This window comes from Micrasema longulum, unplaced genomic scaffold (assembly GCF_059751315.1).
Source record: "Micrasema longulum isolate JH-2025_06_02 unplaced genomic scaffold, ASM5975131v1 h1tg001239l, whole genome shotgun sequence".
Classification (NCBI taxonomy): Eukaryota; Metazoa; Arthropoda; class Insecta; order Trichoptera; family Brachycentridae; genus Micrasema; species Micrasema longulum.
In genome coordinates, this window is record NW_028278426.1 from 41,515 (window position 1) to 66,831 (window position 25,317).

At 32.0% G+C, this 25,317-nt stretch overlaps 1 protein-coding gene across 1 annotated transcript in view; it reads left to right on the plus strand.

The window, feature by feature from the left end:
- Positions 1-21,806, plus strand: part of LOC148276327 (out at first protein-like) — a gene marked incomplete at its 5' end in the record, with an annotated part of 36,996 nt that extends 15,190 nt beyond the window's left edge. The window contains one exon of the mRNA XM_088234427.1: positions 21,609-21,806. Within this exon, the coding sequence (XP_088090553.1) occupies positions 21,609-21,806 (198 nt within the window). The remainder of the gene's footprint in view (positions 1-21,608) is intronic.
- Positions 21,807-25,317: the final 3,511 nt, after the last annotated feature.

Consider the following 25,317-nt stretch of genomic DNA (forward strand, 5'->3'; position numbering starts at 1 on the left):
CAATGGGAAGTTAACAGTTATCTTCAATTTTATCCTCAAAGCAAAATTAAGGTTTCTGTGTGAAAAATAGAATGTGCAAATATTTTTTTGCCTAAACATGTTCAATTACATGTTACCGATGAAGATATTAAAAATTTTCGTACAAATATATACAATTTTGTACATCAATTTTGATTTTACTTTATAGACAGTCGATGATAACTTTGTTCTTCTCATGGAATGCCCAGGTAATAAATGAATTATTGTACTAAGTTGTCAGTTTTTATAGGATTTATCTATATCGATAAGTAATTAAGGATATAATAAAAATCGCTTTGCGTTTCAATTTCATGTTAAAAGTAACGATGGTTTTGGCACATTGACAATATGTTATTCTCGAGTTATTTCAGTTCAGTGCCGAAAATCGGCATTTATTATTAGCATTCATATTTATATATTATGTTTGCAAAACAGTGAAGTGGGTAAAAAAATATACAAATAAGCAATATTAAAATACAAGCAAACATAATAAGCACTGTCTATTCTCACTGGGTATAGTAAATACCTGTTCTTAGGTAGACATCATTTCTTTTTTATTTAAATATAAAATACAGCATGTTTTCTACTAAAGATGCCTAAAAAATTAATACAAAATTGATTAATATATAGAAATACGATTATCTTCAAAAAATCATGGAACTAAAAAAATGCAGTATGATGAGTTATCGACAATTTTGGGTGGTGGACTGTGGTTTTAATACCAACTGTAGTGGTGTGATGATCAGTAATAGAGGTGCGAAGCACAGCAGATACAGTGGGGTTAATTTATTGTTTTAGCAAAAATGTTGTCAATACAAGTTTCTGACTCATGTGGCACTCTTGTTGGTACGTTAATTAATGATATAAATCCACAGTGCACAAGAAGAACAGTGTATTCAATTACAACAGATTTTCCGTTTAAAATATTTATTTGATATCTTCGGCTAAGACAATTTGTTTTGAATGTTTGTTTTCTTCTAGGATCTGCTCGAGAGATTGTAAAAAGGGAGTATTGTTTGCATAGCTGTGGCTCTATAGTAAAATATGTAATAATTATTGATACTTGAAGGATGTTCTAGATATTTTAAACAATTTTTTTTATCTATATCATTAGCGTGTTTAATATGTATGATTTTGAGAGTCAACTGTTTATCGCTAGTATTTTTCCGTTTTTAAACCAAACAAAGTTAAATAATAAAAACTTATAAATTACCCATACAGTGTCTACGTAATATTAGTTAGCCAGGAGCTGAATACCAAAGATAATTTAATTAAAGTAATAGTCATTATGTCAACATATATTGTTAACGTCCATTTTGTCTGCTTTCACCCACGCTTAATACACTAATTCATTCAAATTGATTACACATTTATAAAAAAAAAGCATTGATCGATTTTCAGTAAACATTCATATCACTTTATTGAAGTTCGTTTATTCAGTACAGTTAAATACAGTAAATTAGTTCACTAATTAGAGGTTCATAGATCATTCATCAAAATTCAAAGCAAAACGTTTGAAGGGCTTTTCAATATCAAACGGCTTTCATATGCGTATATTCTATTACTGTTTAATTAGGCTTTATTCATTTCTTAAACGAGTAATTCATACATGCTTCTTATTTAAAACTATAAGTATTCTTATTTTATTATTTTTACAACATTATCATCATCATCCCTTTCCACACCTAATGGTGCATAAGGCACTATATTATTACACCAATTGCAGCGTATCTTGATCATATTTTAATACGTGAAGGTAATATGATCAGCCTTACGCTTTAGGTATCAGTCCAGGGACAATAAAATATTCTAGTGTAAAAACACAATTTTAAAATAAATATTTCATATGAACCATTTTGGGAATCGAACCCGAGACCTCTTGCATGGTAGGGCAAACGCGCTGACTATTACACCACAAGACCGAATTATTTTTACGACAAATCATTAACTCGAATGAATCAAAATATTTTGACTAAAGCTAGGGTTTCCTAGGAGAGCGGTGCCCGTATTTTAACGGCCGTAGTGAACGGTGATGCACTGGACAGCCGTCGTAACGTCGACCAGAGAGTGGTTTCCTAGGAAAACGGTGTTATCAACACCATTTAACACCGTTTCCCTAGGAAACCACACTCTAGTCAACGTTAAGACGGCTGTCCACTGCATCACCGTTCACTACGGCCGTTAAAATACGGGCACCGCTGTCTTAGGAAACCCTAGCTTAACAGAACAGTAAAAAGGAATCTGTTTTCATTGCGTATCGCTTGTTTTTATATAGTATCATAGAATAGGCGTCAATAAAAAACACCAAAATCTTGAAATACTGTTTAAGTTCCAGCGATATTATATCTACCGATTTAAACAAACAAATGTTTAGTCGTCAAATAAAAGTGATTTCGTCTTCTTCCTGCGGTGCCTTGTCAGGTCCCTCCGACGTTGGCGATCACTACAGCGAGAGCATCTTGTTTCTGCGCTACTCTTGTATCCCGCAGCCAGGACAACTGCTTATTGGATATACTCGCCTGTTAACGAAACGGCGGACTGTAAATGAAAAACGAATTTCATTCGGTTTTATGATAGGGAAATATTTGAAGAAAGGATAGGAACATGGAATGGATACCTACCTTTAATACGATGTTAATGTTCTTCAATTTCGGGTACTGGATGACAAAATTAACTATAAAATGTAACAATGTTATCCACGATGCGCGACGAATTCAAGCACTTTTTCACAAAAATGATGTTTTGTTTTTGTTCTAAATCCAAATCGTCTAGTTTTGAATTTCTTCTATCTTGATGTTAGGTAGGTACCATAAAGATGGGTCAAGGAAAGTATGGGAAATAAAGGTAATCGGTCCCCCCGACGTTGGCGATCACTACAGCGAGATCATCTCGGTTCTGCGCTACTCTTGTATTCGGAGCCAGGACAACTGCTTATTGGATATACTCGCCATAGTGATTCCTGCGAAAAGATGACCAGAGTGGTTTCCCGTTGCCTTCTCTTGTGGATTTTTCTGTCGGGGTTACCTTTCCTTAGCTGGATAGTTTCGTTCTCGTTATCTGCTGTGATCGCCCCGCTATGCGTGTGATCCCATTGCCTGGAGTTTGCGACGTGGACGCTTACGAGTTTGACTAGTCAGTAGTGTTGCCAGTGGAATGCAACTAGGCGTTCGCAGCATTCCCAGCAAGATGCGACTGACTGCGACCCTACTGACAGTTTGAACTCAAATAGATTTACCTTAATTCATTTATGATAAATTTAATGCAAGTATTTTATTTATTGTTATTTAATATTTACATGCCATTTAATTTCACAATTTTTCCATAGTAAAAACAGCTAAATGTCAGTCTCGTTCGTAGTGTACTGTTAGCATATTTTGAAACATGTACGAGGTTTTGCAATTAGATTCTTGACACGAAATATATCTTCTTACTTTCATGAAATATATAATAAAATATTCCGTTTAATTAATATATTTTTAGTCCATGCCTGTCCGCCGTGCGGAAAAGAACAAGAAAGAAGTACTGGAGGTGCAATAAACATATTATATGCACATAACGATACCCGTTTAGGCAAAAGCACTTCATGGTTAGTAATGAAAAATAAAACGAAGCCATGAAGTTTGATAGGTATGTATTAAAATCGTTATACAGGAACGTATTTTTTTTAATAAGCTCCGCTTTCTAAGTTCTTAAAATGTAATTTAAAATTCGGTATCATATGACTTATGCGAATTGTACTAGGCGAATTTATTCCTTTCGATTTTGCAGAAAATCAAAACTGTAAGTAAAAAGATTCTTCTGTTTTCAGTATAGATGTATTTTTCTTTTCATTTTAAAAGGTTTCATTCCAACTATGTCCCTTTTATATTGTCATTCATCACAATACCCTTTTGTGATATAGCTGCAGTACCTACCATTAAAAGAACAATGCCGCGTGGCTCTGACATCGGAAGTACGTAACAACCCTGAACGTCTTTAAAACCCTTTTCAGAATTAAAAAGAGAAAAAACTTTGAAAAATATAATCCGTCCTTTTGATCTTAGATTTTTTTCGCAAAGTGATTGTCATAAAATTATCATTTAATTTGGAGTTTCTGTTCGATTTTCAATATTTTTTAATCGTATAATCAAAATTGATGATAAACATTCGATCAGTTTGGGGGCAAGATCATTTAACCGGTACATTAAAAGTAAACTGCAACATTTATTATATTGTAATAATAAAATACATATATGGTTTTATTTCACTTTTATTTATAATTTTTACCAGTGACCGGGTTTCGTCGTGACCGACATCGTCAGACTAAACTAATTTCTCCGTTATATGGAAGTGCAAGCAGGGGTTGTAAATCATGATTTTATATAATTATGGGAATAAAAGAGTTTAAATTAAAATAATTTAAGTGTAAAGTAAACAATGAAGAAGAAATTTAAAAAATACAAATTCTTCAAAATAAGGCGATGAGGATTGTACTCAAAAGAACTGTGTATTATAATGTAGAAAAACTGCACTAAGAAATTGGCTTGCTCACAGTAAAGCAGCAAATTAAATATAATGTAGCATTTTTTATACATAAACTAACTAAGGGGATAAATAAATAAAAACAATATTTAAATTCAACCAACAATGTCATACATGTGAAACAAGGGATAAAAAAAGATAATATTACCAATGAGGAGAAAAACACAATCTCAAAACTCATAGTACAAGGGATTGAAGCTGTACAATGAGTTACCCGATGAAATAAAGGAGATAGTAAAAATCTAAATATTTAAAATTAATTTGAAAACATATGTTATTGAGAAATTTTGATAATTTTTTAAAAATCTTATTAAAAGTTTATATTAGTTCTTAAGATGTTATAAACTAACTTAATAAAGCATAAATAAATAAATACTAAATTTTATGGATTTAAGTTTTGTTTGAACGTACATAATGAAAACAGATGTAAATTATATAATTTTATCAAGATTTTCAACCCCTCCTTGCACTAGTATATAATTTAGAATCTTAGGTTAGTCTCCCTCCAGTCTGACGATGTCGGTCACGACGAAACCCGGTCACTAGTAAAAATTATAAATAAAAGTGGAATAAAACTAAATACGTATTTTATATTTAAAATGCAGTTCCACCCAGAAACTCAATCTTTGCAACTTTAAAAAAAAAATTATTTGGACTAAAAAAAAATTTGGTCTCCCAAAATAAATAGTTTTGTGGCTGGCCAGTATTATTAACGTTTTCTTTCGAGTAATGAAAACATGAATTCTATTTTGAAAAATCTAATTCATATGTGAGTTATATTATATCCATATAATTTTCTCAATTCATTGATCGAGCACCCGTATATATTGGTAATTAACTATGTATTAATATTTACGTTGTTACTATTTCTAGAGGCTTTAATTAAGATTCAATTACAAAAAGGTCCATTTTATAGTGACTTTCATTTTGATGCTTCACAAAACTCTGATTTTAATATCAGTGATAATGATTTTGGATCATTTGTATTGTGCTATTTTAGTGAAAATCTTAATATATTTTTAAACCGAGAACAATGAATAACCTGTATTAAAAAAAATAAATTGAATACAGTATCGAAGTTTTGTGTAGCACAAAAATGTATTGCGTGAATTTCGGTTCTTTTTATTGGGTTTCATGTGTTACGGAACTTTCTCGAATCTCTACCCTTTTTATATTCATCGTTGAGGTTTTCACATTCATATCTTGTTTTTTCGCCCTTAGTTCGGGTGAAATAGATTTATGTAGATAAATCATAAATCCTTTTTGGGTTGTTCAAATAATGTCGTCCAATTCCCAAACGATGGAAATATTACCGTCAAACATGACTGATTATTGAATGGATTTGACAATTTCACTAGAGAGTTCACCAATCTCAGGTTGATACTCGTGGGTGACAATTTCCCATAATGATTTATTCATGTATGTTACGTATTCCAACAGGGAGCGCCGTTCACCGCCTCTCAACAAGAGGCTTATGAAATACAGGGTAAAATTATGCGTCGGTTTCCACTCAAAATAGTTTCATCTCTAAAAGGCCCTTTGAAGTTTTCCGTCTCTTATTTTATTGATAATATTGCCAACATTTTCATTTATTCGTTTAAGCTTTACTTCAAATTGTTCATTTTCCTGAAAATAATAATTTACAAACATAAAAAACCCATTCGTACTCGTATGTTAACGGATATTTATTGAATTTTAGCCTTTTTTACTAGTCTTAGTATTCAATCGCTGCACTCGAATCTTAGCATCAAGTAAATATTAATAAATAAGTTTATATAGTTTAATCTTCTTCGTCGTCATATTTTAAATATCACCCGCGGTCTCGTGATTTCAACAATATTCAATAACTACGTTACATGCATCGACCCTAAGTTATTTTATCAGTAAAAGCACTAGCTAAAATTTTAAACTAATAATACTTGTCTAAGCTTAAATAATTTTGTTTCTGCAGAATAGCATAAAAGGTTCTGAATATGTGAGAATCGCCAAAACTCATCTCTGAACAATAATAAAAGACGGGCATTAAAATATAAACACAAAAGCATAGCTTAACGTGACACGATTTTCAATTTTATCAAACTTTTTTAGAGTGACCGCAGCGAAGGGTCACTTCAGGGTTTCTGGCAAATGGGAAAACTTGCTCGGAAAATGTAAATGGGGGTTCCCTTTATGTCACCAGCTCCCACCCCAGTCATCCCCAATCTTCCCTGCAACCCCGGGACGTGCCTTCTTGCCACTCCTGACATTCGCACGGGCGCTACTGGTATAGGGCAAGGCTGAGGTTGTTTGTCTTCTAGAATCTACGATTATTCGGTCAATTATTTTTAATTCAGAAAAGGTAGTCTTTTTTACTTATTTTTTTTCTAATTAAAATGGATTTCCAAGCCATGCGAAAATTCAACGAAGAAATATTGTTAAAATAAGTTGTGTCCGTTTTTTTTCAAATTGAAAAATGAGCACCAAAAGTAAAATAAAATGGGAAAGGCGTCGTTCGATAGAAAATTTTCTGTTACACAAGATATCGTGCTTGCTTTTATTTTACGTGCAATATTTTATTTGACTACTAGCCTTCAGAATTAAATGTCAATTAGACGAAAGTGAGTATTTTCGACACTCCTTTATGTTCGCGTTCAATCGAGAGAATCAATTTGCTATTTTTTTTGTTTATTTTTTATATTTTATTTTCGCACTACAACAGGCCAGGAGGCCCAATTACACTGGTGAATTACATCACAGAACACCCAGGCTTGAGAAAAATCATATTTAATTTTTGTGTTCTCACCGGGAATCGAACCCGGAACCTTCCGTGTGTGAGTCAAGCGTCTTGACCACTGCACCACGGAGGCCGCCACTAATAAAATAAATATGAAAAAAATAGATCAGGAATAATTGATAGCTATCTAAAATAAAGGTTTATACCTGGTAAGATAGCTAGCAACCATGCTTACAGTTTATATTTTGCATCTTTTTTATCTTATTATTTGTTTTACCCTTTGTAAGAATAAAGCTGTACTCAATGAGAAAGTTCAGTGATTAAATATATATAAATATATATTTGTTAATAGACTATCAAACTAAGTCAAAAAATATTTTTATGTATCGTATTATCACTCCGCGTGTGACGTCACAAGTTCCCTTTGGTGAGTTCTTCTTTTTGGTGAATTGGCTTCCTGTAAACCGGAAATCAATTGCAACACTCTTATTATTGGTTAATTCGGAAGTACTAATAAACGATATCATTTTTTTCCCCATACATTTTCAAGAAACTTCGCCGTACAATTTAATGCTCTTAAGTTTTACCGCGCTTAAGAAAACATATTTCATATCCAATTTCCTGTAGCTCTGAACTTCCTCATTAAAATGAACGCCTTTTCAGCCGGCACTGAATCTGAATTTCATATATTTACTTTAAACTGCAGCATATCCGATGGAACAAAACATGCAGTTATACGCGATTATTGCCATCGATTCATTTTAAATGAATTGCTAGAATGTTTTCAGAAAGAGAAAATAATAATGTTTCATGAAAGATAAGCGCTCGCTGCAGTAGTGCACTCGGGAACTGTATATCGTTTTGTTGAATATCTGACGGGGTATTTTTCAGTGCAGAGGGATGTCATTAGACAAATTGCCTGACCGGAACAAATGTCGCCCGCGGCGCTCCGTACAATTCCGCAGCTCCATACAACTCTGACTGATGTATGTCCTTTTATAAACCTGTACTAAGCGATTAACTCCTCGCCTTGATGTACTGCGGGTGGTGAACTTAAGTTCTACCAAAGGCGTTCCATTATAAGGGATGAGATAAAAGTTCGTCCGGGAGGGTGTTATCTATCTCTCTGATGGCCTCTACTTAAAGATTAAGAAGGAGTGAATGGGAGAGTCCCTTTATTCATTTTATTCACTATTTATTTATGTAACTAAAATTGAACATGTTAAATACTTAGGACTAACAATATACAGACAATTGATATGGACAATTCATATCAACAATTTAATTAGCAAAGTGGCGACATTATCGAGACTTTTTTCAAAAATCAAAAACTTTGTTCCAAAAACTAAAAAAAATATAATGTATGAAGCCTATGTAAAAACTAAAATATGTTATACGCAACTACTATGGGGAGCAGGATATCAAAATGACATAAACAGACTACAAAGACAACGAAATAACATATTAAAGTTAGTATATGACCTTTCCTATCTAACTGCAACTAGAGAACTTTTTAAACAAACTAAGCAATTAAATATAACTGAACTCTTTCATTATAATAATAAAAATACTTTATAGTTTGATTCCACTTTTATTTATAATTTATTTATTTTTTATTAATTTTTTACCTTGACCGGGTTTCGTCGTGACCGACATCGTCAGACTGGTGGGAGACTAAACAAATTTCTATGTTATATACAACTCTTTCAATTAGAATCATTAAAATTTATCCATAAATTAGCCACTAATGTAATTGTAGACGAAGAATTAAAACTTGTAAAAAATTGTTGTCAACATGGACATAATACGAAAATATCAGAAAAATACCATATTAAACTTTCTAAAACAAGACAAGGACAATCAAGACTAATGAACCAGGGACTGAAATTATACAATAAACTACCAGACAAAACTAAACAAAAGACTCAGACAAACTTTTCAAAAGATGTAAAAAATATTATTTTGAACAACATAGTATGAATGAAAAATGTGTATATTATTTTTGTGAAATGAATATATAATAATCCGTAAGGGTTTATAAATAAATTTTCAATTAAAAAAAAAAAGGTCACCCCTTTCTCGCCATTCCTGCAGCGTTGTGAAAACTTTGGACTTAGGTTCCATGGAATCGATATTTGTGTCTCAATAAACGTCATCATCATCATCATCATTCTTTTTCAGCACCTAATGGTGCATAGGGCACTGCATTGGTGACCAATCTCAGCGTATCTTGATACTTTTTTTTTATCGCTACAGGAATCTTATCGATTTATTTTTGTATTCCATCATGCAGTAATGTTTTGTTTTTTTTCGAAATTTTTATTTATGCTTTGCCGTACATTTTCGCTATGTACATATTTTCCGGTTTAACCGAATTTTCGTTTAACCGAAACCTCATCTGTCCCTTCAACTTCGGTTAAGCGGGACTGTTGTGTTCTTAGAATCTAATATGTCATTGTTGGTACACGTTGAAATAGTTTATTTCATTTAATTATTTTCAGACATGTATATAAATTATGCCAACTTGACGGAAAAAAAACAAAAAATATACTTTAACGAATTTGGCATTCATTTGGTTCATATTTGACCACTCGTCTTTTGTCCTCTTATAAAAACAACACCTTGTTTTAGCACCTTTATTGCCACCTCATTTATTGAAACTGCAACTTATATTCCTGTCTTACAGATTCGTTGTATATATTTTACATAAAATTAGCAACGTACTAATGCAAAATGACATTTATCGACCATATAAATGTACCTAAAATAATGAATTAATGATGAGATTAAACGAATTGAATGGTTATTTAACAGACACATTGCTGATTCCATTTTAATAATCCTTAATATTACTTCTGCATAAAGTTACCATGAATGTGAAGAAAACCTTAAAATGACGTTTTGTTCGTTCCAATATGCGTGGTCAAGCACACACTCAATCGAAAAATATTTCTAGAATTAATATGATTGCATATGGACATTAAAATTGACAATGGTTCATGTCGCATTGATGTTTGATTTCCTGATCGAAATGCGAGTGTCTAATAGCTATGTTTATAATATTGAAATACATAAGTTATCAATGAGGAAGTTCAGTGCTATGGAAAATTGGATATAAAAAATGTTTTCTTACACTCGGTAAAAATTAGAGCATTTAATAGTACGTCGAAGTTTCTCGAAAATGTATGAAAAAATGCTTTTAACAAAACAGAACTACTTTAAAACGTCACAGGTTCTAGTGAACAATAACCAATCAATGTTGTTATGTGTTGTGTTGTGATAGATTTTCGGTTTCGAGTTGCCATTTTTTTTTCAACGTTTAGTGTATTTTGACAGTTACGAGGTTCTACTTTTAAATGGCACCATAACTCACTGACGACAACTCGCGACGTTACACGCGGAGTAATTTCAAAATAATGAAACTTCAAAAAATCCAACAAACAAACAATCACGCCGTTTCCCCATAGGGATAGGTGGAGAAGATAAAACGCCATATCACCCTGCCTTTGCATACAGACCTCGCTTTCTCTACATTCATACATCTTCTTATGCACGCTCGCCGATTATTTCTACTTTTGACATATTCATATATAAGTATTTGACGAACTTGATCGTGCCATGTCTTTCTCGGTCTTGTGCACCTATCATTCAACGTTTTACCACACACTCGCCTGAGGGATCGCATTTCGACAGAATTTAACCCACTTTCATCACTATTTTTCCAATTCCATACTTCGCTCCCATACATAAGAGTTGGCACTAGAACTCCATTGTGAACTGCTAGTTTTGCCTCCTGCGATAAATATTTGTTTGCCAAAGTAGATTTCAGTGCACCGTTCACCCTGTTCCCGGCACTCACCCTCCATTCAATATCTTTCTTAGTATTTCCTTCCCTAGTAAACATACTTCCCAGATGCACAAATTCTTCTACCTAATTCAGAATCTCCGTTCACACTGATCTCACATTTGGTTATATTTTCATCCCTTTCAAAAAGCATCACTTTCGATTTATCAACATTAATTAGCAAATCGCTTTTATTACATACATCGTAGACTTTTGTTACCAAGAATTGCAGGTCTTCTTTGCTGCTAGTAAGAAGCACGGCATTAACCTTTCCCTTGCTGTCCTAAAAACACTCGCGCGTTACGGTGCTGTGTAGTCACTACACATGAAAAAAATAAGATATTTAAAAATGGAAAAATGGAATATTTATAGGGAATGGCTTTAATTAACCACAATTTAATTCAAAGATGATAATATTTCAAATCTAACTGCTGAAAACATGAAAAAACTATTAAGTATCGCTAACGACTCGGGCGAAACGTGCACCCGCGCCAACTTCCCGAGAGCTCCCAAGTAGCTAGTACTGGACTACGCGACTGGACATGTAGTGGACGTGTAACGCCAGGTGTTATTAGCATACTGCGAGTATACTATTTATGATATTTGTAATTTATCCCCGATTTCCGATAAAATGATTTTTTCGTGCCTAATAAGTACTTATTATTTAATAAAAAAATATTTCAGTCGATACGTAAATGTGTAATGGAGGAATACTGAAAATCTATACCCAATATTTATTATATTTATAAAGATATTATAGTTATTAGACGCAGTATATACTCGCTACACATCATCTGGGAGGGAGGGTTTAAAATCATAACGATGATAATGCTTTACATAAATAAGATAATACTTTAAATTATTAAAAAAAAAAAAAACAAAAATAATTTTGGCTTAGTTTGATAGTCTATTAACAAAATAAATTTATGAAAACCACTGAACTTCCCCATTGTGTATTCTAAATGTAATAAGTGCTATAAATGCATTCACTTCTAAATTTCTGTCTTGAAATGTATCTTCATATCTGTTGAAATGTTACACGTTTTTTTAAAGTTTTAATTTAATTTTATTTTTTGTTTTTAACAATAATCATAAGTGATAAAACAGAGTATTAAAAAAAATAAAGCATAATTACAGAGCACTGAAATACATATGAACAGTTAACAAAAAAATCCCACAAAGGCATGGCCTGTTCGTGGGTTTACAAGAAAATATTAATGAATTTTTGCTCCTATAATAAATAATGGACAGTTATAATATTTTTATGTAACATAAGAAAGAAAAAATAAATTATTATGTAAAAGATTATATGTTTTTTTTTCATAGTAATTGAAAAAGGAAATAAAAAATATTAAAAAAACATAAAAATATTCCTTGTTATTAAAGGGCAACAAAATATATCATAGAAAAAAAGATTTCATATCTTTAGTTTGAATCCAAGATAGTGCATGTTTTTTAAAAGAAGGAAAATTTTGAAAGTTTGGAATCAATGAAATATTATCAGTAAAAAAAGAATTAAACATTTTTGGGCCTATAAAATATACATGTCTCTGTGCGAGCCTCGTTTTACAATGTGGATTTCTAACACACGATTCCTTCTTTGACTTGATCTATTTGAATTACTTGTTAGTTAATTTTGGTTTTCAAATATAGTATATTCTAAACATTGAAAACAATATATTTGTCTAAGGTCTAAAAGTTAAGCTTCTTGAAACAATTGGAAAGAGTGAAAAGTGCGATATTTGTGAAGCATTATTTTTAATATAAATTATTGAACAGTTTCTAATGGTTTAATATGATTGTTGTAAGTTTTTAATAACCAAAAGTTTCTCCTAAGACCTGATCGTTTATTGTTGGGTACTTTCAATATATTCGACAATAACACGTTGTGTATTATACATTATTTTACGAATACACGTGCAAATTATGCGTAATATTGATGACGTAGTATCATTAACAGAAGCTAACAACTGTCTAGTGAATATCGGCAATTTGCATAAATTTAACCGAATGTAAGCTTTCATGATATTGTGACGTGATTTCAGAGCCTATGTAATGAATTGATGCCCTGCTAATATACCCAATGTTTAGTTTGAAATGGGTTCAATACACAATGACATTATTTCCAGGGCCATTGTCTCAGAACTAGAAAATTTAGTCGCGTTATACCTTCATTTTGTATTCATACCTTCTTAAAACACGCATTGATTTCAAAGATAAGGAACATATATTACCGTTTTCAGTTAATAAAAAGGTTAAGTAAAAAAAAAATGTGTATGAAAAAATGCGTTATTTTATGGTACTTCGTGCATGCAACCCATTTTGTCCATTTTGACGAAAACGGAAGAATTATTTAACATTTATAAAAAAAACATTTTATTTATTTATTCATGCTTTATTAAGTTAGTTCATAACATCTTAAGAACTAATATAAACTTTTAATAACTTTAACGTTTTTTTTATCAAAATATGTTTTATTTATGTTTAAATCTCCGCCAACGAGCCACTAAAATTGGCTTAGTGGGATTTTTGTGTTTACAAGTAATATGTGTATTTATGAATCAATATCTTAATATATAATCTGCACTTATATATTACAGTAAAAAAAAAATTAAAAAGGTTTTTCTTTTTAATTACCTTTTTTGTGCAACTTGGCCATAGTAGTGTTTTTTGGAGACAAGTTCGACAAATCATGCTTATACTCGTATTAACTCTTAAAGCCCGCTGGCTCAAAAATACGTGCGTGGCGGTGTTGCGTCAAATTAGACCCAATTTTCAATGTCGCCTTTAAGGCATTTTTGAGGATTTTATAATATCATCCTTTCACCACAATACGCTCTAAATCACAAAAAGACGTGTGGTTAGGTGTTGTGTAAAATTTTACATGATTTAGTTAAATGATGCGTAAAACACACTTTTCACATAGTTGATCATATACAATTGGTCTAATCTATTATGTTATGACTATGCTGAAAAATCCCCCCAGAGATAGTGCTGTAACGTCATGTTAAATTAAGCAAAATAAGACATATTTTGAAATATGGGCATTTAAAAACAAAAATAACACATGTTCATATTGTTCAATAACATGTTCTCCATAATTTGTAAGAATAATCATATTATTTACGTTTGTGATAACAAAATAATATGATTATTATTTTTTTAAATACGAAAGTTGTTGTATCAAGTTTTGTATTCTGTGTAGACTCGTGTGACATAGCGCCACACATGGGTTAATATATATATTCCACTCACTTTATAGTGGTTATCAGTTTATTACTGTAGTTATAACTATTATACAATCATAGTAATTAATCGTACATTCCCCCTTCCGCGTCCAATGGCGCATAGGGAACTGCATTGGTAAACCAAATGCAGCGTATTTCGATCGTCTGTTAAAGCAAATTGTCGAAATGTTTTCTTAATAATATTTATTGCATTGTTAAATTAGCATCAGGTTGTTTTTTTTGGTTAAAACATCAATAAAACTTTATTTTTATTTTTAATAGATAATAGACTTCGAGGTAACTTGATTTAATTTATTACATCTTACAAAATTATTGGTCTTTAGTCTTTATCTACCGTAGTAATTTCAGGCAACGCCAACCCTCGTGAAATTCAATTTAAATCGAGTCATAAATGCAAATATTTGGCCAGTCTTATTTGCATTTTCCAAGTTGATGGGCGCCGCGCGCCGCAAGAATCGTCTGAGCTTTCACCAATCTCATACAAAGCTGCTTAATCCAATCAAACTTAACTTCGAGCAATTTAACGTTCGTTCCTTGTCTCGGAAGGGTGAACCTTGTATACGCTACGCTACAACATGGCGCTTTGTAGGGTTGGCCAATTGCCAAAATTAATTATAATACATCGTTTATTTTGTCTGCATTCTTTTAAGTTTTATAAAGTACCTACTCGCGTCCTCAAATAAATCCTATGACTAATATTATTAAAAAATCTTTATATACACAAATATTAAAAAACAAAAGAAAACAGTTGTTTTTAATTACTTTTATATATATTTTACCGACTGGTTTTGAAGCTACTCAAGCTTCCTTATCGAGGTATAATTTTTGTACTAAAAAATATTATGTTGGTAAAAAAAATGAGTTAAAAAAATGTTGTTTGATTGGAATTTTTATGAATAACCTCAAAGTTAGTGCTCTACAAATATTAGTTGTAAAATTTTTTTTTCTGTATGTCCAAATTTTCATGGAAAAGTACTGGATACATCTCGATATTTTATCAAAATTGACAGGTATTTCAACAAGATGGAGAACGTCTTGTTAAAAGTAATGTGGAAGCGTAGGCATTTCCATCAATAAAGGTTTCAGCGCTTTTGCATGACAAAAGTCAACCAGTAAAGTAATAGAAGAAATCGTCATCATTTTTTCCCTTTCCTTACCCAGTGGTGCATAGAGTTACTGTATTGGTATACCAATTAGTAGCGTATTTCAATCGTCTGTTACATGATAATTCTTAAGCTATGGTTTCCAAAGAGTTCCTGTCATCTAGCGGCCGTCATGTGGCGGTGGATGACGTCATTTAGACGTTATCTGTACAAATCGATGGCGCTGGTTTCTTAAAGAGCGTTGATTGTGAGTAGAATGTCAAATATCGGTGCCGCCATTTGCAGGACGGCCGTCGTAGGTGTGCAAACATTCCTCGACAGTTTTTCTCTAGTAGCAGAGATAATTTTTGCCTGTCAAAATGAGTGCAAACGTGATCTGGACTAGTTAAATTTACGAAACGTTAATTGATTTTGTAAGAAATCATGAAGCTTTAAACAATGTGAAAAGCGAACTATAAAAAAGCCCAGTTAAAACAATATTTGTGGAGAAATATCGGGACAACACTCGGAATATCATATTTATAGGTATGCAAATGAGTAACAACTTATATGAATAGTAAAAAATGATTATTTGATACAAAGAAATAGTTAAGCATATATTATAACATTGTTTTTTTTTTCAAAACACTTCTGATAATAATATTATTTCAACGTAATTGGTTTCTACACTATGACTATTAAAAAATATATAAAAGCGGACGCTTGTTCTAGCGCAATTTTTTGACAGATTAGTTATCTCGGCGCGGCGCCAGATGGCGAAACCCTTCTTTGAGTTAACATCTCTGGAAACCGTTGAAACAGGCATCTTATTACGCCTATCGCATCACGGCATATTACGGTCGCTAGATAATGGCACCGCTTTCCTAGGAAACCATAGCTTTACGCTCGAGGTGATAGTCCAGAGATAGTAAAATTTTGCAGTGCAACCAGCTTCAAAATAAGTATTTCACATGGACCCTCTCAGAACTCGAACCTCAAGCATGTTTAGCCAACGCACCAACTATTAAACTACGAGATGGACGTATCTTTACTCGATTTCCATTTTTAGGATTTTGACCTGAGAGTAGCCATCGAGTCAAAAACGTTTATTAGAATGCCTTGACTTCACATTGTCGAAGAGTGCTTTAAATATTTACTTTCAACATTTTTCTTTCAACAGTCTTACATCAACCGATCCATATTTGTGACACTTAAAAACTGTCTTAAAATTATTGTAGCGTAATAAACATAGTGTGATTCTTAATCACGATTCAAACATTGGAATTAAAAATAATCAACGGTAACAATATTTTAATTTTTTAACCAATGTACGAATACTTAAAAGATACTGGCTACATGATATATTTAGGCTTTTTTTTTATTCCTCAACTCTAACCAATAAAAATATAGATATGTGGCATTACTTTATAATATATAAAAATTAAAACAAATTATTTAAAATTATGATAAAAAATGTGTATTTTATAAAACTATTTTTTATATTTGTTATTTTTACAAACCTGTTAGGGTTATATAAATATATTATATGTCAAGTCATATTATGTCTCGTCTGGTTAGTGTAGTGCATTGGCATATAATACATAGACATGCCCTATAGAGTAAAAAATATTTAAAAAAGTAGTGACACTAAAACGTACCCATAGTTACTAAGTACTGTATAAAACCATGGCTGCATTCAACGAACATGCATATGGTACCAAAAATTGAAGGATACTCATTTTCGGTACTTAAAAAAAGTTTGTATTATAACGTTAATATTCGACATTTGTTTTTGGTGGATCCCAATCACATTCTTTCCGTAAATTCCTCATAATTTCCACCCATTTATTTGTTTTCCCTGGATGTTTAGGATCGAAAAGATAATATTAACTCACGTTTATTTTATTTTAAGTAGCTATTCCTATCAGTACATCACTGTAACTAAGAAGACCTTTGCAATTGCGCCGCTAGGCGTAGTTTGACGTTTACAAAAATAATATTCATATTTAAATATTATTGTTTTAAGCTTTGTTGATCACTCGTGAACAAATATTTACCGACGAAAAGTTACGCAATCCTTTTTACAATGTTCATCCGAAAGGTTTTTACACTTTTTTAGGACACAAGTAGGCATTTTTGTTCCGATTCTAAACATCATGCCTGGCTAGCGGTCGAAGAACCACTAAATACGCGTTGGGCATGATTGAGCGTTTGATCATGCGTTAAGTGTCATCATTTTTGAGGGCTCGGGGCATGTCTATGTTTTAATATGTCAACGGTGTAGTGTTTAAAAAAAACTTAATGACAATTACAGTGTTATAAATATTAACATGGTATTTGTTTTTTCTGTTTATATAGTATGGAACTGGTTATTTTGTGTAGCAAAGAAAGAAAACGTGACTATCATCGAAATAATCCTACGAACCTTTGTATTAAGTCGAACTTAAATTCAGTCAATTTAAAGATATTAAAATTGTATTAGTCCGTCGAATAAATTGCGGAATGCGTGTTTGAATTCATGTTGTGTTAGTAATTAATAACAATCTCTAAAAAACTATGCCCTGAACATGAATATTTACCTGGAATAGAGGTACCACACCGAGTTTGATATAATCCTGGCATCCCTAAAATGATTAACAATTTCAATTCAACTTTCGACAAACTTACTGGAATTCCAACGATCGTCTAAACTACGAATATTCTCGATGGCTTAACAGCGTCTGTTCGATAATGTACCTTGTAACATAACTCAGGCCGAGTTTAGACGGACAGTATTTAATCGTTTCCAATCACTAAAAAATATTTACCCTTAAAATTCCATACAGTATGTTAGACACATGTATTAGATTATAACATAATCTTTTAGTTTTTACGCCTCGAAGTGGAAATTATTTATCTCTCCCTCGCTAGAAAAGTTTTACAACTAATCACAAAAAACATTTGAAAAATAATTTAGTAAAATTACAAACTTCTAATATTGATTTTGAAGCAAGTACAACAAAAGTGCAGTAAAACAGTATTTTATTAAATCTTTCGTATTATCTCTTTATTTTTTAGAATTATTTCATTATAAGCTGATTAATATAATATACAAACACTTATAATATTAGAAATCAAACACTGATTTGAGTCTACTAAACACTTTATTTTATTTTTACAAGTATAAAAATAAAATGAAGTGTTCAGTTGACTCAAATCATTGTTTGATTTCTAATATTATAAGTTAAAATATGAAGTTCTACAAAATAAACACCAAATAAATTAATAATATAATATACATTAATTATTTTTTTTTAAAACCTTCCAGATTATATAGCTGTATTTCGTACACTACCAATATTCATTTCAGTGTAAAATATTGCAAAAAAACCGACACAAAACGAATTGTAACAGTTTTTACTCAATTTTGATAAGACTTTAAATTTAAAAAATACACAAAACTGTCATATTTCAAATGTGACAATTTTTTTTTCTTGATTCTGATCTCGGTTTTCGAGAAAAAGAAATGGTTTTTTACTTACCTCTGGTAATAGTTTTCTTTACGAAGATTTGGAAATGCTATTACAATACTAAATATAACACTTCTCTTGAGCAACGTGGTGCACAAAACACATGCTGTGACACTATCAATCACAGCTACTATCAAATGCCATAGAGCTTTAGTTGCTTAAGCTCGGGTTTCCTAGGACAGCGGTGCCCGTATTTTAACGGCCGTAGTGAACATTAATGCGGTTGACAGCCGTCGTAATGGTGACTAGAGAGTGGTTTCCTATAAAAATAGTGTTGATAACACAGTTAAAAAATAAAACCACTCTCTAGTCACCACTACGACGGCTGTCCACCGCATCACCGTTCACTACGGCCGTTAAGATACGGGCACCGCTGTCCTAGGAAACCCTAGCTTTAGGTCATATAGCGGTGAGCACACCAAGTAGAAAAACAGCGATTCAGCTATATTTAACGCAAAAGTAAAACAATTTGAGTTGTGACGCTTTTCTAGCGGGAGCGCGATATTTTTTTATGAGAAAAACAGAAATACTTGATTTCTTATCATTTACTCAAATATTGAAATTTTCAGAACATTTACTAAAAGTCGTACATAACTTGTGCTTGAAAAATGGAAATCGAGTTGTGGTAGAGTGGGATTTGAGCCTCGGACATTTGGCCCGTGAGTCCACAATACTACTACGGGACCACAACCCGGTGTATATGTTCTTGAATAGGTAGAAGGTTTACTTAAATACTGATTTTTAAGGCAATTGTTTTTTTATTGAAATACAAGAGAACAGCCGTTTAGAATAACACGAGTAGGCCTAATGATAATAATTTATTATGAGCTATTGGCACATTGAATACTATAGAATGAAAAAGCGTGTACGTACGTAAAAGCACGTACTATGCTTATAGTTAAATATTTTGCCCTGATAAATATATCAATTGTACAGAAATAGTTTTTTATCATAACTTATCTAACCAGTTTCTTCTTTAGCGAGATTTCACAGGATAAGATGCCTTCGTGAAAACTAACGCTTATAACTAACCTTTCTCTCGAGCCAACATAATTTGGGGTGTTTTAGTCAAAGTAGGTGGAAGGTGTGGTATCGGAGAATCCCTTAAAGGGTGATTTATTCTAATAGTACCGCATGAATATTCAATTTAACGACAAAATAATTACGGCGTATAAATTTACTGGTCTTATATTTTGTGACGTCAACTATTTATCTAATGGGACGCTCGCTTATTTATCTAATGGGATGTATCATTCCCGTATTTTCCATTGTAAATAACAAACGTTATTAATATTAACAAATTGAAAATTCGTTTTTATGTCAACGGAATTACGAATCGGGATATTTTTTTACTAACATTAATCATGTCGCGTGACATCAGAATATGTTACTGAATTTTAATAAATTCATTTCTATTATGTACTGTACGTACCTACGTACAAAATTATGAAAAGATTTTATCTTGTACGTAAAAGTATAATAAACTATGTCTTGTTATTAAGTATTTGTATATAACCACTTACCGACTTTTCTATGTCTACCAGTTTCGAGACGTACCCGTCTCTTCGTCAGGACACCGATTAAACCTAATTAAAATATACAATTATTTAATAACATTTAGTAAAATGTTTGACCACAAAGTTAATGCTTTAAATGTTAATAATAAAATAGACTTGTATTTTTGTATTCTAATATATGTTACCTGGAGATAACACTATAATGTACGGTTGGCTTAGCTGTCGCGGGAATTAACTGAAAATGGAGGGGGGGGGGGTTATATGTTTATATAAATATACTCAACATAATATGCAGTTACCAGGATATGCCAAAATATTTCGATAAACGCTATGTAGGATTTTACATGTTTTACATATATAAATATAAAGAAAGACATGTATTTAACATAAAAGTTTTAAAAAAAAGTTAAAAAAAAAAAAAAAAAACTGTCTTTACATATAATACATTAATTTTATGTATTATACGGAACAATTATAATAAACTCAGTATTGATGTAGACATTTGTAACTGCATATATAATTTATACAGACAATTTCTTTATAAAGTTGATTATTTGGGAGTGTTGCTGAATGTACATCTTGTGTGGTTCATGTGACGTATAATGTGTAAAATTTTGACAGTTGTGACGCTTTGCTGGTATTGCCCTTCTTAAAAGTGTCTGTAATGATACCAGCAGTAAAAATAACGAAGAAATTCTCATCAAATCAAAGTTATTTAAAAGAAGAGACATTATAAACATTAAAATCACAACCTATCGGTAGTGTCTCTATTAATTTGGTAACTCACTGTATGTATGTGTATGGATGATACTGTGTGTTCGGTATTTTAGTTTATTCTTAATAATTACCTCCATAGAAAGGGTTACGATTATTTTTTCATTTTAGAATATTTTTTGTCACATTTAATATTTGCATTTTTTTTACCTAATTCATGAAAAGCTACTTGGTTTTTTTAAAAATATATTTTGAAATCTATGTTCTTAACATAACATAAATTGTGAATGATTGTGTTTTCTGAATAAAATAATAATAAATTTTTGCTTGTGTAAAGGCATGCGCTAATTGCATTTTAAAATGCACAGATATCATTCGATACAAACGTATTTTTCCGAAAACAGTAGAATATAATTATTGTAATTTGTTAATGTTTGTTTAGAAAAACCCCGGCACTGTTCGGTCGGCAGAGGTGGATCGGGGGCGCAGTAACCACACCCTCACTGGCTGGCTGCCGGCTGAGCGGACGGGGGCCCTGTCTCGACGGGCCCCCGCCCTGTGCGCTGAGGCAGGCGAGAATGTCTACACCAGTGACGAGGCTCTGCATGCTTGGTCGCTGCTTCCAGGTCTGTTATTTTAGCTTTCGTATTTTTATTTGCAATAATATAAATGTGAACATCAATACAGCTCTACTGAATCTGATACAGATTCTAGTAAATGCGTTATTGTTTATTATATAATAACAATACATAGGTATTATGTAATTCATTTTTAAAATCATCAGCATCAACTTTTCTGCATAATTATATTAAAAAACTAAATGCAGCGTATTTCGATCACCCATCGCATGAAGTCAAGATGATCAGTTTTATCCTTCAGGCGCCAGTACTGGGCCGTGATTATTAAGGCTTTCTTCATTGGTACTTACCGAGATGTCATACTTATTTGTTTGTATATTTATTCTTTTACAAATTTATTACAGCAATTTACAATGAATTATTTATACAACAAATTAATTGAGTAGTAAAAGAAAACATATATAGTTTTTATTTTTGCTGGTGGTTCATCTAAACTGCCTAACTAGGGATAGCTTCCCCGTTCTAAGGCAGTAAATAATGTATTTTATAATAATATTAACAGTTTTTTTATTATATGTGCTTTTTCAGTCTTAAAAGTAAAAAATAAATATACCATGAAAACATAAATAATACCAAAATCTCTATATCCTAAGTCCTAAGTCATTACTAGTAAAACAAGAAATCAGCTTACGTCCTTCTACATCGGACAACAATTTTTCTGACTCCCTCCGACCAATACAGATTAAAAATGCAGTCAACACCTTCCTCAGCCTGGCAATCCTACCACATTTCCATGAATCTGGGATAAGGTTATATATCCTCGGGCCTATATAGTATTGCTGCCTTTGAGCCAAAGAAGTATTAACTCCTCTCTGTAGAATCAGATCCTTATTGGAGTGTCTAGTATTATGAACGTGACAAACCGTTGCTTATTTTTCCCTGTTGAGATGCGTGACCGCCACTGACCTCAATATATACTGTCGACGAATATCCAGCACTTGAAATTCTTTGAAAAGAGCGAATCACTCGGGTATCGGTATGGTTTTTTTTAATATAACTCTCATCACTGATTTTTAAGCTATAGCTGCTGAAGCCATAGTCGTTTTAGTGCAGCTTCCCCAGCCAATCAGACCATACGTCAGTATTAAATTTACCAATCCATAGTGCAATTGTTTTAGTTCTTTTACCCTTAGTATATTTCTTAAAGGTATGAAACAATTAATCAAACGTTTTATTTTATTAGAAATTTCTTCAGTTAGTAGGTCCCATCTCATGAATTTATCTATTTTTAAACCCAAATACTTTATTTAACTTCTTTACTATCTCCATCTTCCTCGGTTAATTCTACTGACTTGTCATCTAGACATCATATGATCGGATCCAACCAATTAATGACCCCGAAAATTTAATCCGCGTACCGTACTTAACTAAAATTTCAAACAGTTCTCATTTATATTTTAAATAGGCTTCTGTAATAAAAAGTGGCCACTTCAAAGCGATTATATACTCCCATAAATCCCAATTCAAACAAAGAATGCCCACTTGAACATGATTTTTATATGACTTTTGACAATTACCAAGACGGTATGCTTTGTGATCTTAAGCAAACGTATTTATCTACCAAGCGATCCCTAAGCCGGCTCCTTTAACATCCCGATATATACACTCAAGAAGATTGTAAAACAGATGGAAAAAATATAATGACTAAAATATTTTTTTATAGTGGCAATATTTTAACGCCTAGATGCTCTTATATGTTATTAGAGCAGAATCTAGCCACATTATCTGTGCATCTCAGTGTTCGTTTTCAAAAATAACAGTTATTTTTACTTTATTTTACTTATTTCTCTCTCATATTTTTAATGGGATTTAAAAAATCCAGCCTCCAAACGATAACATTGCTCGATGGAGTAATTTTTTTGTCACTTTTAATGTGTAGATATGCGTACCGAGAGGCACTAGACGTGTCGATACGTACTGATGTACCTACTTCAAAACTTGAAGGTGGGGGGGTATCGGTAGTGTATCTTCGTAATCGCTCGGGAGAATTTATCTTCAACTATGACGGCATACTGAAGCTATGTCATTTTAGTTCGTAGATATGTGTACCGTGACGCACGCTTTCCCTTGTAACATATCGATGTACCTACCCAAAACTTGAAGGTGGGGGGGTCTGTAGTGTATTTTCGTAATTGCTCGAGAGAATTTTTCTTCTACTATACCTAAGTGAAGGTATGATGTCCTTTCCCATCATAATCACGGCTCTGAAACAATGAAATATTGTGGTTTGAAAAACCATTCAAATTAATGTTTCCCGTCCTCCCTGTCAGAAATTGAACCTAGGACCTAAAGAATGATAGGCATACATGCAAACAACTATACAACGAAGCGGAATTATCTCTACCCGATTTCTTTATTAAGAATTTTTACATGAGAGCAGCTATCGAGTTGAAAACACTATATATTAATATTCTTAATGGGTATTCTTAATCCTTACAACCAAATAAAAAATATAAAGCAAATAAACATGCATTGGAATTCAAAACACTGAGGGATAATATTTTTGAACGGGGAATATCGAAGTCTAGGCATTTACCGAGCCCTTGACCGGTTATTGGCTAGTTTAAGTGATGTTTATGCTCCTTTTTTCGTTTAAAATTATATTTCGTAATTATTTTATCGTCACGACCGACTAAACATTGATGGCATTTTCTAGAAAATTGAAGGAAATAAAAATCTCCACCTTAGAACAGGCTGAGCCATGTTAGATGGGGACTATCCTAACCAGAGGACGCTCCGTATTTATTTTCTAATTCACAAGTTTTATAATGGTTTCCTGAAATTAAAATACATTTCTTTAAACAATAAATTTATAAAAATAAAAAAAAACTGTCCGCCATTTTATTTTTTGCTGTTACATTATGTTCTGGGATTAATTAAAATTAGTTCTACTTAATCATTGTATATATTATATACGGTTGTTTATTGAGTAAATGTAACTAATCTTTCTTTCAATTAATTTCCACTCCATTTCTAAGAAACTGATTTTTTATTACGTGAAATGAAACTTTTTTTGGATTAAATTAATTCTTTATTACGCTCTTGTTTATTTGGATTACTTTTCAAAACACTTAATTCGAATTTAATTATCTAATGTAATAAATACGAGTTCATAAACAAGATTAAGGTCGTAATAATCCCCTTAATATTTAACACCACTCGGACAAGGCGCATATTGCTTAGCTATTTTCCTAATGTCACATATCATCAATAATAGGTATATCCAATAATGTATCCACCCCAACTGTCATTTAGAACTTGATGACGGGAGCAAATTTTATCAAATTAAATCAATGTTTCCAAGGTGAGTTCTTCTGGTTGATGTCGGTAATTAAAGGATTTGTCATTGTCAAGGATTTGATCATTAAATACCTTGTTTTAAAAACCTCAAATGTCACCAACCAACAATTTTTCGGGAGTGTTTTAACTAAATACCACGGTGTTACTATGGTTTTTATGTCTTAAAAGAAATAAAATCATAGATACATGATGTAATATCTCTATGATTTTACT